This window comes from Artemia franciscana, chromosome 12 (genome assembly GCF_032884065.1).
Source record: "Artemia franciscana chromosome 12, ASM3288406v1, whole genome shotgun sequence".
In the NCBI taxonomy this organism is placed as follows: Eukaryota; Metazoa; Arthropoda; class Branchiopoda; order Anostraca; family Artemiidae; genus Artemia; species Artemia franciscana.
The window spans coordinates 28,787,301-28,801,919 of record NC_088874.1 but is presented as its reverse complement, the minus strand read 5'-3'; the positions used below and the strand labels follow the sequence as shown (position 1 = coordinate 28,801,919).

The 14,619-nt window shown below is 34.5% G+C and overlaps 1 protein-coding gene across 3 annotated transcripts in view; it reads left to right on the top strand.

Moving 5' to 3' along the window:
* Positions 1 to 14,619, top strand: part of LOC136033960 (uncharacterized) — a 167,792-nt gene that overhangs the window by 134,452 nt on the left and 18,721 nt on the right. For all 3 annotated transcript variants that reach the window (XR_010619067.1, XM_065714986.1, XM_065714985.1), the window contains exon 4: positions 7,283 to 7,507. Coding sequence is in view for 2 of the 3 variants with exons in the window: in XM_065714986.1 (XP_065571058.1) it covers positions 7,283 to 7,507 (225 nt within the window). In the remaining variant the exon portion in view is untranslated. The remainder of the gene's footprint in view (positions 1 to 7,282; positions 7,508 to 14,619) is intronic.

Here is a 14,619-nt window from a genome sequence, read left to right as displayed (position 1 = left end):
GCGGGAATTCCGCTAATTTGTGCATAAGTGTGTTTCATCTGTATTGAAGTGATGGTTTGATTTACAAATTTAAATCGGATGTACGAAATGTGGTTTAACAAGTCATCTACTCCTAATTCGTACTGAGATTTGCCATCACATTTCAAATTTGTCCCCACTTATACTGAATTTTATGAATATTAAATTTGATATTTTTTTTCATGTACTGTTGTGTATTTCTTTTTTTTTTTAATCTGTACAAACACAGGCGATTATTTTGCTCATAATTGAATTTCCTAACACTGTTTTCAGATACAGAAATTGTCGATATATATTTTTGAGCATTTTCTTGTTTCTAAAATCCGACCTAATGTAGAGGCTCTTTCGAAGTTGGCCACAGTACTTTCGCTAATCTTGAATTTTCTACCATTTCCCTGAATTTCCCTCTTCTTTGAAATCTATCCAAAAATTAGGGATTTGCATGTCATATAAACGTTGGTACTACCGACATTAATTTTTGGGTTATTCTGAAAGCTCAATTTCAATTCAAATATAGTAGAAGTACTGATTGATCATTGTACAGTTATTTCCTGATCAACGTGAAATAACTGCTAGAATTGACCATTCTCAAATTCAGTAACCTTATATAAAGAAACTTTAGCACATGGTTTCTCGGTGATTGTTGCTATTTTTTGCTGGGCATAATGAATAAGTCTCAGCCTCTGCCACTTTATACAAGTTCAGAATAACCTGAAGCAAAGCTCACAAGGTCTTAGTAGATAAGTTCTTGTTCGAAGGAGACGAACAGTAACTAACTATTATACTGCTTTCGCTATACTATGCTTAAGTTCCAAATCAAGTCCTGGAAAATATCTTATCGTGACGTTTTTTTTTGCTTTTTTAAGTATGGTAAGCCATGTTACCCTTTTCAGGATGTGTAGGAATTTATTCTGGGGTAGGGGTAAGTCCATCGAAACGGTTAAAAACTTAATTATGCGTACGTAATTCGAAAAAAAGCAAGAATTTGTACTAACTAGAAAACGTTTGGGTTCTTGTTAGTAATACGGAACACACTCAAGAATTACGCCAAGGTTACATCTCAGAAAAGCAGTTTCATTGCTACAAAAACAGGTGACGGGTGATACAATGTAGTACACTTAGACGGAATGCACTGGACTTGCATAATTTGGGCTATATATTAGCACATCAGGGGTGGGGGTTAGTTAGGTTATACCTAATACCCCCCCCCCCAATGTACAAATATATAACCAATGAAATGTTATATGAAAGTTAGATATCATTAAGATTAACCTAACTTGACTTGTTGTATGTGTACCGTATTATTGATAAGTACCTATTTTTGGGTTAGAGACCCCTCCTGTACCAACTCAAGTTTGATTGCGCAGTAAGGACTTTTAAGGCTTAAATACTAGTTCCTATAAAGAGATAGTTGAACTAAATATTATCTCCACAAATCATATTAATTAGGATATTTAGTGTTTCGTAAAAAATAGCAGTATTAGAATCCTGTTTGGGTGCTCCAGCAGTCCAGCGCACCTCTGTCTTGTATAAAAAAAAATTAACATTAGGGGGTGGTATATTATTATATAAACTAAAGGTTATATGAAGTTTATATTTCATCAGGATTAACCTAACTTGACTTGTTTAGGGGTGGGGGTTAGGTAGGTTATACTTTATACCCCTCCTCCCAATGTGCAAATATATAGCCCAAATTATATTGTTATATAAACTAAAGGTTATATTCCATTAGGATTACCCTATCTTGACTTGTTAGGTGGGCTTCGTATTATTAACTAGTACCTATTTTTGGGTTAGAGATCCCTCCTGACCAACTCAAGTTGGATTGCATAATATGGACTTTTAAGGTTTAAATACCATCGTTCTTATAAAGAGACAGTTAAACTAAATATTATCTCCACAAATCACATTAATTACGATATTTAGTTGTTTCGTAAAAATAGCAGTATTGGAATGCTGTTCCGGTGCTCCAACGCACCTCTGTCTATATATAAAAAAAAAAAAATAATAAAAAAAAAAAAAAAAAAAAAAAAAATCTTGGCGTTGGCTTCATTGAGACTCTATATAGACTATCTCCTATTCTTCTATCTTATAACAAGGCTTTTGAAATAATCCCTTTTTGTTTGCGTTTCTTCGTATTTGCTTACTTTATCTGGTGATAAAATTATCGGTAAGGTCTCTTTTTCTTATCTGTCCAGATTCGTGGGAAGTACTAAAAAAAAGGCTCAGTTGTATACAGAATCTTGTAATGTCTAGTGATAAGTTTATGTTGGATTGACTCAGTTATGAAGAAAAAATCACATAAAGTTGTGATTAAGACAGAATTAGACGAGGATTGTGATACAGAGAAGCACTTGTTGGACGAGTGAGTTGTGTAAAGTTTCCATAAATATTTTCTCTTGTTAGTATTTGCATATTTCTTTTATCGGTTCTTTCAAGATGTATCTTTTTCCAAAAAAAAAGTTTTTTTTTAGCCTTTGTGTGTTCTAACCGTAGATATCGAAGTTCGAGGGCTAAGATAGGCAAAAGCATCCTCATCACCCAGACATTTGCAAATAAAAGTGGAAATCACCCTCGCCCCCAGCTCGAAAAAAATGAAAATTTGTATCTGCGTTTGAGATCTTCGGTGCTCACGAATTCTCATTGTGAGACTTTGTTTTGAGGATCATAACCACCTTAAGCATAAATATAATGTCGTTGATCGTTTCTGACTTTATGGAGCAATGTCGTCTCTGGATAATTGCTGTATATTGAATGGCGTCGCTTCTTTTAACACTGTTGCCAGTGTTTTTGTCATTTGGGCGCTTTTCGAGGTGGTTACGCATTAGACTGTACTTTTCAGTGGAACTCTCAAAGCGATTTGTTTTTCGTTAAATCTGCGGTGCATTTTTGTTAGAGAAATGTATGCCCGGCGTATTTTGGCTTTTATGTCTGTGCCATATTATACCAGTCATCTGGTAACTCTTTGCCTTACTTGGAAACACTGTATATACAGAAAAAATCATAGGGGTCAGATTCGACAAAATTTCACACTGTTAACCCAGAGTCACGCTAAACTTTTAAATTCTGACTTCGTGTTTGTAAATTGAAGAATTTAGAAAAATCAAGGCACATTTACTTTCGTCATTATTTCCTTGAACTATAAAAGCAGACAAAGCAGTAGACTAAATTCTTGAAAACGTGGTTGCAAATTCTGATAGGAAAATCTGACCTCAAAGTTTTGCAGAATCTAGCCTCTTTTCTTTCTATCTTGTAGAACAATACACATATTGCTAAACTCCTATTTTTAAGGAATAATTTCAGTGTACTTTAATTTGGTGGTCGCCTTGCGTGTTTTGTTTTGAAGGTTTAGTCGTTTACTAAGTTGTTTCTCACAAGTCACCATCTCTTTGGACTGAGTAGAACTAACTATTGTAGCAAGTTCCTCTTTAGTCAACTTCATTCCTTAAAGTACATTAAAGTCTTTTCGGATTTTGGACTTCAGGTGTCTGTAGTTGAACTACAGAATTTGTATCGAAATTAAAAAAAAACTTCCAAAATTGATTTAGAGTTTTTAAACATTTTACCCTACTTAAAAAGCAAACTTTTTACATTCAAACCTTGTCAGGACTACAGTTGACCTGACCAAGGTCAAGTTTGGTCAGAGTTTGTTTAACTCTGAACCTACTCATAGTAAAGGAAAAATAATAGTAAAGGGAAAATATAATATAATATAATAAATAATAATAATATAATATAATAAATATAATAATAATATAATAAATAAAGGGAAAAAAATAGTAAAGGAATGCATTGGCTGGATTGACTTTCTTAATAAAATATAAAAACTTTTCTTTTTACTTTTGGCTGTGGTTTGTTCTCTGCTAGTTACAGCTACAGCTGCAACCATGCCAGGTTCTTAGTAACTATCTACTGATGGTTGAGCCTATTGGACATACCATTAGGGGCTCCTGTTGTGGGAGCAAGAGGGGCAATTTTCCACGAGATTTTGAAAAATATAATTTTTTTATTTTCATAAAAAAATAATTGCTTGTATCCTCTTTCAGTTTTTTGTTTTGGTGCCACTGCATACCTTCAAGTAATTAATATAACCGGGAATCTTAGTAATGACAATAGACCAGTTGCGAGTGAATATCTGCTAGTTGAAAGAAGGATAAGATATAGGTTCCTGGGAGTTACCCTGTAAAGAATGGCAAAACGTCGATCTATTAAATGTAAACTGTAAATGTGACTTCAGAGCGTGAATGATATACAGGTGTGAGTATGTGAACAAGAGACCCGTTCCGACCCAGAACAAAAGATTATGATATCCAGGGAAGTACTCTGTGGAGATTAGGGAGAAGCGAGGTTATTAAGAAGAAGGATAATGACATTTTCTTTTTTTATTGGCCTAGCTTTATAGGCATGCCTAGTCATCCCCATAGTTGGAATAGTATTGCATAGTTTGACTTAAATTTTAACTTAAAAAAAATGACAAAACAGCATAGTATTACATACGTAACTCACTTTAATATTGAAACTGGTTTGAAATCTGAGCTTTCTTAGATCATGTGGGGAAAATGGTTCAAATAATTTAGTGAAATTGTAAAGGAAACTCTTGAGTAAATTAAAGGAGACTGTAAAAGGACATTTAATGGAGCTCGGTGAAAAACTTTCCTAGATCCCCTTACAATGACGTATCCAGGGGGTAGGGGGTCTGAACCCCGTCATGATCGTGAAAAAGAGTTAAGAATTAGGTGTTATCACTTCTTTTTGAAGAAAAGAGGGTGAAACGGTAATATTGCTGTTCAAAATCTATTATTTTGTTTTTAGGGAAATCTTATTATTGTTTCAGTAGTAGCTGCAACCTAGTAAAGAGCGAACCACGGCCCGTTGTTAGCAGAATTTTAAAAATATATTTTCTGAGATATTGTCTGGTGACAAACATTTTCCTTTCACCACTGATTGAGAAATTTTAACCATTATTCAGTGTTGACTAAATAAAAAATTTTCATTGTTGTAAGAAATTCTTAGGATAGAGCCTGAAACCACTCGAAGGTGATGTGAGATCGAACTGAACAACTATTGTTACATCGTAGTTTATGCAAAATTTATCTGTAAAACGGGTGCTTTATTGAAAAACTGAGCTTGTTGAATTTTTTAGAGAATTTAAATTGAATGCTGAAAATTAACCAATGTCATGGCCAGGGAAAAGCTATTGAGAATCTTATGAACAAGTCTAATATTTTTTCCAGTTAGTCATGGCCTTTCTACTCCTAAGAGAATATCCTGTTATGTTGCATCGGTTTTGTTTTCAGTAAAGTACTGGCTCTCAGAATTCTACAAATATAGCGATATATCATAGGGTAGTTTATTTGAGCTAGTTTTTTAGATATACTGTGCATAAACCACGGGACAATAATGTTATTTTTAAATTTCAGCTTCGCTCTTTCCTTTCATCAGAGAAGCTGTTTGTTTTTTCAAATTAATTTGGAAAAGACATTAGAACTTGTAACCTTGAATAAAACATACTTACAAATCGATTAAAGAGCTTAATTTGTGAGGTGTCTTCCCTCTTCAGTAGTTTCCAGCTTGTAGTCTTCTCAAAAGTGAAACTTTTTAAAGTATGCCTTTTAAGGATTTTGTATAGGTCTTCTATGTTCCTTTTCTTATGTGAGGGGGAAACTAGGCACGGAAAAGTGAGGACTAGTTGTTTCTTTGTCGGTAAAATATTTGAGAGGATAAAAACGTGGCTAATAGAAGATTTTCCAAAATTTGTCAACGTCAATGTGACCTGTCTTAATAAAATACAAGAGATTCGAGCTCGTGGATGAAAATGTTATCAGACCTTAGGGGAAATGCAACTTTGAAGCAATTTTCGTTGAAAATGGTGAGAAAATCAGGAGCTGTTGATCTTATCCCCAAACCACTCAGCGGTTTCCGTACTTAAACAGTACATCTCAAATGATTTATCTTCTACTCATTTTCTTATTCTCTGCATTGATAACTAGTGAGAAACCTCTTCGGACCATAGATTTATTCTCTGAATAGATACCAGATTATATGAAGTATGCATTGTAGTGCACGAGCTGATAAACAGTCACCACATACCTAATAAAAACGGTTGCAACAATGATAATTAATTCATTAGTTTAGATATGCAGCCCTAAATAATCGGTTTTGCCTGTTTCACAAACTTTAAACATCCTTTGTTAGTGGTTGGATGAGCAAGCACAGAGAGATGACGAAAGGACATGCTGTAGGTAATCTATTATAAATGAATATGTCTATGATTAAGACATCTATTGAATAATCATAGCTCCATTTAGTTGCTTTTTAGGTTAGGTCCTTCTGTTCTTTCTTCTTCTTCTTTTTAAACTAAAAAGTGTTCAGTCAAATGTAACTTTTTGTTTTTTGCATAATATTTTGTTTTAAGTAAGAAAAGTTTTTTAAGTCTTGACATCGACATCGACATTCGGCATTTGAGATGGCGCAGTGGTTTATGTAAATTCGCTAAACGGATTTTGATAGGTCTGGAATGATGTCTTTCGTGTGTCAATTAGTAATGTAGAAACATCTATTTGCCGAAGTATATACAGTGGGGACACTTAAGGTACAAACAGATTTGTTCTTCAGGTTGGTATGGTTATGTTGACTTTTAATACGGTGACTCGAAGATTGCAGGAACAGAAATTTTCTTTTCAAAGGCTGCATCTGTAAGATTCAATCCACAGAAGACTAAACCTTAAGGATTTTCTTTACGATAAATTGTCAGAATAGTAAATCAGTGGGACTTGAGGATCCCAATAGGGACGTTAAGGCTCGAGGCATCTTTTCCAGTTCAGCCTATATAGGTATGCTGTAATAATTTAGAATAAAGATCATTTAGGAAATTGTCTTTGAGATTCACATTCACTTTAATTCCCGTGGCATGGCTGAAAATGGGTGGCAGAGTGATTGTGAATTTGAGATTTATTGTGAATATACAACTGAATATAGGATAGTGTCAGTATGAGGTTTGGCCAGAGTGTAGATTTGAGTGTCAAATATGATTCAATGCATGTTCCCGAGTTTAAAGAGTTAAGATAAGCCTATACAAACATATTGGGGATGGTGAGACTATGTTTAATAATCACAATAATTACAGGGAAAAGATTCTTCATTATTCCGAGGAGAAATATTTATGGCGCCTTGAATTTTCTTTCGATTCTTATTATGCATAATCTTCAATAACAGAAACAGTAACTATTTGAACAAGAAACTCATTTTTCGCTTTATATTACAGAGCTGACGCTAATACTTCTCAGCGACCAGCATCTCGAGTCCGAGTAACATTTTACGAATCTGAAAGACCTTTAACGGTTAGTTCTCCTGAGCCCTCCGAGGGTACAGAACCTCCAGACCTGGAGACCGTTGGAAGAAGTCCATCTCCTCACCTCCTCAAAACGGCCATGGGAACCGTAAGCACACCTGAGCATGGCAACGCATCAGCTCTAGAGAACCAAACTTTGTAAGGATTTCTTTCCTCTTCTTTTTATATTTTTGGTATAATTTGATATAATCATAATATAATTAATGTATAATATAATTATATAAAATAATATAATTAATTATATAATTTATATATAACATAATTATATAAAATAATATATTATTTAATATAATTGTAATTATATTTTGTAATAATTTAATAATGGTTATAGTTAAACGTTACTCCTTTTTAAGGAGGATGAGAAGTAATAAATTTTCCGTATTTTGACAAGATTTAAAATTGCAACAAATTGTATTTTTGACTTCAGCGTAAATGCCTTCAATATAATCATTCTTTGAATTATGCTAAACCGTATTTAGTTTTTGGTAAACAAAAATCTGAGCATGGATGTACTGCAGTCGATAAATTTCTGCAGTGATAAATTTCTGCAGTAATAAATTAGACATAGATAATATAGTTTTTATCCCCCCCACCCTGTTAAATATCTTGCCTCTAATAATGATTGATGGTTCTTATATTGGACCTTCTCGTAAATCCTTATGTATTGAGAGTTTATATGCCTCACGGGTTTTACTTAGTCACGATTGGACATCCACTAGGATATGCTCCCGTGCGCTTCAGTCCCAGATTTCAAAGTAATACTCAAATGTCCTATCTGTATCTAACTTGTCAATGTTGTGGTCCTAGAGAACCAAAGTAAAGAGCACGGTTTAGTTATGAGATTGAGAACTGGCACTAATGTCGACAAAAAAAACTATCAACTTTATCTAGCATATGGAAGAAGCTGACATGTTTTCAGTATAACGATAAAGGATGATTAATTTGATTATTATAAATACTTAAATTAAGATTAGAATAAGTCAGATTTCAATTTCCTGACAGAAAAACGATTACAAAGCTTAAAAAATACCGAATTTCGCCAAAAGACTAGATGGTATAAAATGGTTTGTTTTTGTCGACACTAGTGCCAGTTCTTTTTGTTTGCTCCATTTCAATATTTTGGAAATAGGACTTCTATTTAAGAAGATATGAAACGCTAAGATGTTATCCTGAACAGGTCGGAAATAAAATTTTAAAGATATTCTACCTATCGTTAATACAGTAGGGGGGTTGGGGTAGGTTCATTGTAAAAACGCACAACCAAGTCTCTATTTTTCTTTCTAATAGAGTTGTTTTATTAAAATATTGCCAATAGCATTTTGCTTTCCTTAAAAAGAATAAATTTGTTTACTAGTCATTATGCCCCACCCCCCTCGTTGAAAGTCATGAATCCATTTTGATGGTTATTTGCTATTGATTCGTCCATCTATGGAAACTTCACGGTTCACTTATAATGACATCAGCAGTATGTTCTTGTTCTTCTCTGAATCTTATTAAATAAATTGGACCCTTTCCAGATTCTTAATTTCATCCTTGACTTGTTTCCTTCAACAAAATCACTTTTATTGTTGACAATAACTTGGCTAAGATGCTCATGAGATTATCCTTTTTTTTCTTCTTGAGATTTTGTTGTGCGCTAATTTATAGTTGTGTGATAAGGAATATTTTCAAGATCACAGTCCTAAGAGCCTTTAATAGTTTTTAATATAGTAAATTAAAAATAAAAAGAGGAAATATTGATGGAGAAACTATTCAACTCTGGCCCGCCCTGGCCCATGTCTCCATATAACACATAAAGGCCCTGATTGACATTTTACACATCTTAAGACAAAAACCGTTTGCTAAATTGTTCTTAAAAGGAACTTTCGGAGACATGTAAATGAAGTGGCGCGGATTGTGATAAAGCACGTATTGCCCTTTTGTTTTAATCCCTTTTTTGTTTATCCCTTTAATAGCTTAACAAACAGTTTCTGGCCATTTTTTGAGAAGTTTGAAAATTTGAGGGTATGATCCTTAGGCCTGAAAATGGTGATGTGTACTTGTGTACAACGCAAGCAAAGGGATTACACTGCGCGTCATCCGTTGAGAATTTCATAACTCGAAAATATATACATAAGCCGAAAATAACTTGTCCTAATTGCGGCATTTCTAAAGTACTAAATGCACACGATTTTGACCCATTAGCAATGAGCAACATTGTTAAGTTCTTGACACAAAAAAAAGCCAAATTTGACATGAAGAATTTTGAAAAAAACCCCAAGGTGAAAAAAAAAAATCCAAATATATTGATTTTAAAATCAAGTTTGGATCTTAGTATGAAAATAGTTTAATGGGTAAATAACGTATTTATTGTGGAAACAATAAAATCTAAAGATATGTATATTTGTAGTTGTTAAGGTATAAGTGGATACTCACCATTGCCCCGGAGGGTCAACATTTTGTGACGGAGGACCGCTTATTAATGTTAGTGAAGGGGTCTTGAGTAAACTTTTTCGATGGGATCACGATGTTTGTTCTATTGTCAAGTTCTTAGTATCCAAGAAATATCATGGGCATGCTTATAAAGATATGTTAGTGGGGGCTGGTGTTTGCATCCTTTTTGTCCAATATGTAAACCCTGTTCAGTTTAATTGAAGCACCGTGTCTTTAAAGCTTTCTGTCAACTGAAAAACTGCGTTTTGCAATTTAGAAGTGAGAGGGCTCACTTCTAAATTGCATCTGAAATTCTTTCCGATGCTCTGAAATAGTTCTTCAAGTAGTTGACTTTGTTCCGAAATTAAATAAAAAAAAACTAATTTTTTTAGCTGAAAGTAAGGAGCGACATTAAAACTTAAAACGAACAGAAATTACTCTGTATATGAAATGGGTTGTCCCCTCCACAATCCCTCGCTCTTTACGCTAAAGCTTTTAATTGTTTTAAAAAGTAGAATTGTGGCAAAAAGTCAAACTTTAGCAAGTTTTTTAGTCAAACTTTTAGGTGTTTCCCCCTATTTTCATAAATAAGGCAAATTTTCTCAGGCTGGGTAGGACTAAACTTGATGAAACTTATATATTTAAAATCAGCATTAAAATGCGATTCTTTTGATGTAGCTATTGATATCAAAATTCAATTCTTTAGAGTTTTGGTTACTATTGAGCCGGGTCGCTCCTTACTACAGTTCGTTACCACGAACTGTTTGATGAAACTGTGGCTTTACTTCTGCTTATGTATCCCATTTACAAAGCAAAAGATGTATATCCTTCTTGGTGTTTACAGTGTTCTAATACTTCTATAGTGTTTACTATTCTATGTGTTTACAATTCTATACTTCTATAGTGTTTCTCTTAACAATTAGTAAGAGATTATAGGTTTCCTTTGTTTTAAACTAGCCTCTCGTTAGCTTTTTGAACTGTTGACGCATCTAAGATCCCCTACCAAGAACTATAATTCTAAACATTATCTGGTAAATATTTCACTTTTAGTAATGGAACAGCTATGGCAGTATGGTTAACTGGTTTGAAACTATTGCCCTTTTATTTAGAGTTTTTAATAGACATATTATTTTTCCAATGAATATCCACAAATGGTTCTATTAAAAACCTATGGAGGCTTTCGTCCCCTCCCTTCTCTCTTAAGAGATACCCCTCCCCTAATAGGTACCACTCCTCCTCCCTAAGAGGCGCCCCTGTTTTAGGTTTTACAATATCTTTTATAAATTAATGTATTTTCAAATTAATGTCTTTAAAGCTTTCTGTCAACTGAAACACTGCGTTTTGCAATTTAGAAGTGGGAGGGCTCGAAGCCTTAATTTTTATGCGGTGGTTGGAAATCATCACTTTGAAAATGGTAATTCACAAAAAGATTGGGCTTCCGAAATGTTCAGAACGCAAATCATCCTTTTTAGGGGAGAGAACAGGATGGATAACTGGGGGTATTCAAACATTTCATCTCCTCCTTTACAATGTTATCAAAGTCTCAGAAACATCAAGGACCATCTGAACACTGCCACTTGGCTCAGTCGTAGTAAGCAGACTTTTATCTGGCTTTAACCTCCTAGCCCTCCTCCTCCCGAATTTGGGATGTTATTTCTCGAAATGCCTCGTAAAATGTACATCACAGATTGAATTGATGAGACTATTTGGGCGTGATAATAATGAATGAGGGGCTGTCAGCCACAACAAATGGCTCTTTCAATCCTTTCAATGTTTTCATAGCCCTGACAGGTTTGATCAAAGTCTGAATCTAGGATGGGAGCGAAATTCATGTAGAAAGCCGTTTAGAGAGATGCCATCAATCTCTTAATCTTTCATTTTCATGCGACATTTAGTTCTAATTAATCTTGCTTGCAACGAGTTGAGGAATTTGTTTGGAATTCCTTTTCTGAAAGGCTTGTAGAATTGTGTCTCGGACATGAAGGCATATAGTCTGGAAGATTGTTTGCGACATTTCAACCATCCGATTTCAAAACATGTCTAATTCAAAAAAAAAAGCTTTGAGTATTCACAGTTTGAAGTTTTTGTGGATAGAAGGTCGACGAACAATCTGTATCAAAATTCTAATTCCTAGAAATCATAAAGGATATAGAAATTTTATCCTTATTCATTCATGTTTTTTTCTCTTTTTTCTATAATGTCTCTCTTTTTTTTGTTCGTTTTTCTTTTACTATAATGCCTTTTTTCTGCAAAGGCTTCTGATGATTTTTTAACAATTTGACTTTTTTGTAGCCTAATGGGACTTTTTATTGAATTTTTAGTCTTTATATAAGTCTATAGGTCGAAGGGGTGTCCAATTTTAGTAATCACGTACACCAGGTGTGTCATGCCAAGCGTGGCGGGAACTGATACAAATCTGGTGGAACTGCGCGGCACACGTGGCATTAAGAAATATGCACCAGATGGTGGAAGGTGGGAACTCCCTTACTTTTGACTCACAACCAGTAGCTTTTTTTCCGCATATAACCTTTGGTCTGTGTTTTAATAGATATCCTAAATAGTACAATTCTTCTTTTTTTATATACTCATTCTTTTCTTATCCTTCTTGTCTGTCGTCGTCAGTTTCAATTATAAATAGAAAATTGTGGGAATGTGTATTGAAGTTGCATTTAAAATATCTTGAAAAGGAATAGGCATACTATGGATTTTTCACCATAGGTTTTCTAAGGCTGAAATACAATTGCTGTGTAAAAAAAAGACTTATTTGTTTTTAATCTTCAATAGTTAGTTTTTTAATGATTTAATCTTTTCGTCTTTAAATCCACGGACAAAAACTGACTTTGTATAAAAAATAAAGCTTCGTTTTTCTCTCTGATAAAATAATGAAAATGCTGAACTTGATTTTCTCTTTAGAGTACTCTAATGTGGCACTTGGTGACTTAACCTGAAAAGTTTTGAATTGTTCCCTTTACAAAAGCATAAGATAAAAATAATAAACAAAAAGATTACAAAAAACAAATGACTGCCATGTGTGATCCATTTCTATATCTCTCTTCATTTCTTTTCGGGTCGATTCTTTGCGGAAGTTTTTCGCAAATGACGTCAAAGCTGTCTAAGGAAATCGATTTAGAATCCCGGGGAATGTCAAAAGGTGTTCTCCCGATTCTGTGAGTGGGTTTGTTTGTTATCCTTGGAATCAAGTTTCACACCAGAAAATAGCTTAATAAACTCAAATATTGGTCATTGTTTTCCATTATGTAGGTTTAATGTTTAGTTAATTTCGCTTGTTATGAAACCTGTGATAAACTTTGGGGAAAAGTATTTATAAACGCCGACTCATCTTAATAATTATCCTCTCGTGACTTGCTTAGATTTGGGTTTGACAGTCAAATATTTTTTTTTTTTGTACAGGGTGTCGACAGAGTCGCTAACTGTTGGAATTATTATGAAAATGATAGTTACATCTAAGAAGTGCCTCTTAATTTTTTTTTTTTTTGTATGATTTTTTTTTTAGTATTTGTCTTGTAGGATTTATAGACCTATAGCCAGATGATCTAGAAGGGAGCTCTCCCTTTTTTATGGCTCTTGATATCTACCAAGTGACATAGCGATCGCAAATTCTGTCGGTCGGTCTGTCTGTCTGTCTGCCCCAGTTTTGCTACTTTAGGCACTTCCAAGTAAGCTAGGACGATGAAATTTGGCAGGTGTATCAGGAACCAGACCATATTAAGTTAGAAATTGTCGTTTCTCCGGTTCGACCATCTGGGGGGGGGGAGTGGGGGACAATTAAATCGGAAAAATTAGAAACAATGAGGTATTTTTAACTTACGAACGGATGATCGGATCTTAATTAAGTTTGATGTTTGGAAGGATATCGTGTCTCAGAGCTCTTATTTTAAATCCCAACTGGATCCGGTGACATTGGGGGAGTTCGGGGGAACCTAAAATCTTGGAAAACACTTAGAGTGGAGGGATCAGGATGAAACTTGGTGGGAAGAATAAGCACAAGTTATAGATACGTGATTGACATAATGGGAACGGATCCTTTCTCTTCGAGGGAGCTGGGGGTTGTTAATTTGGAGAAATTAGAAAAATTGAAGTATTTTTAACTTAAGGACGGGTGACCAGATCGTAATGAATTTGATATTCAAAAGAAACTCATGTCTCAGAGCTCTTATTTCAAATCCCCAACAGATCTGTTGACATTGGGGGGAGTTGGAGGGGGAAACCAAAAATCTTGGAAAAGGCTTATAAGTGTCGTAGATACGTGATTGATGTAACTGGACTGGATCCGCTCTCTTTGGGGGAGTTAGGGGGTGGGGTCAGTGCTCTGGCGAGTTTGGTGCTTCTGGACGTGCTAGGACGATGAAAATTGTTAGGCGTGTCAGGGAGCTGCACAAATTGACTTGATAAAGTCGTTTTCCCCGATTCGACCATCTGGGGGGCTGAAGGGAGAGGAAAAATTAGAAAAATTGAGGTATTTTAACTTCTGAGTATGTGATTGGATCTTAATGAATTTTGATATTTAGAAGGATCTCGTGACCCAGGGCTCTTATTTTAAATCCCGACCGGCATTAAGGCTTTGGTTTTCCTTTTAAATCAATCTATTGATTCTTAGAATTTTGCTAGAGCTCATACCATATGAGCTCTCGGCTATTGGCTCTTCCGACCTCGTCACAAGTGCCATATGAGCTCTTAGCTCTTTTTATGGGTGATATTTTATTTTAATCTATAAAACGTCAAAATTTAGAATGAATGGAGAATTTGAACATTAGAAACAAAAACGAAAAATGCTGAAAGTGTCAATATCTGCACATTTCAATTGCTACTACTTTGAC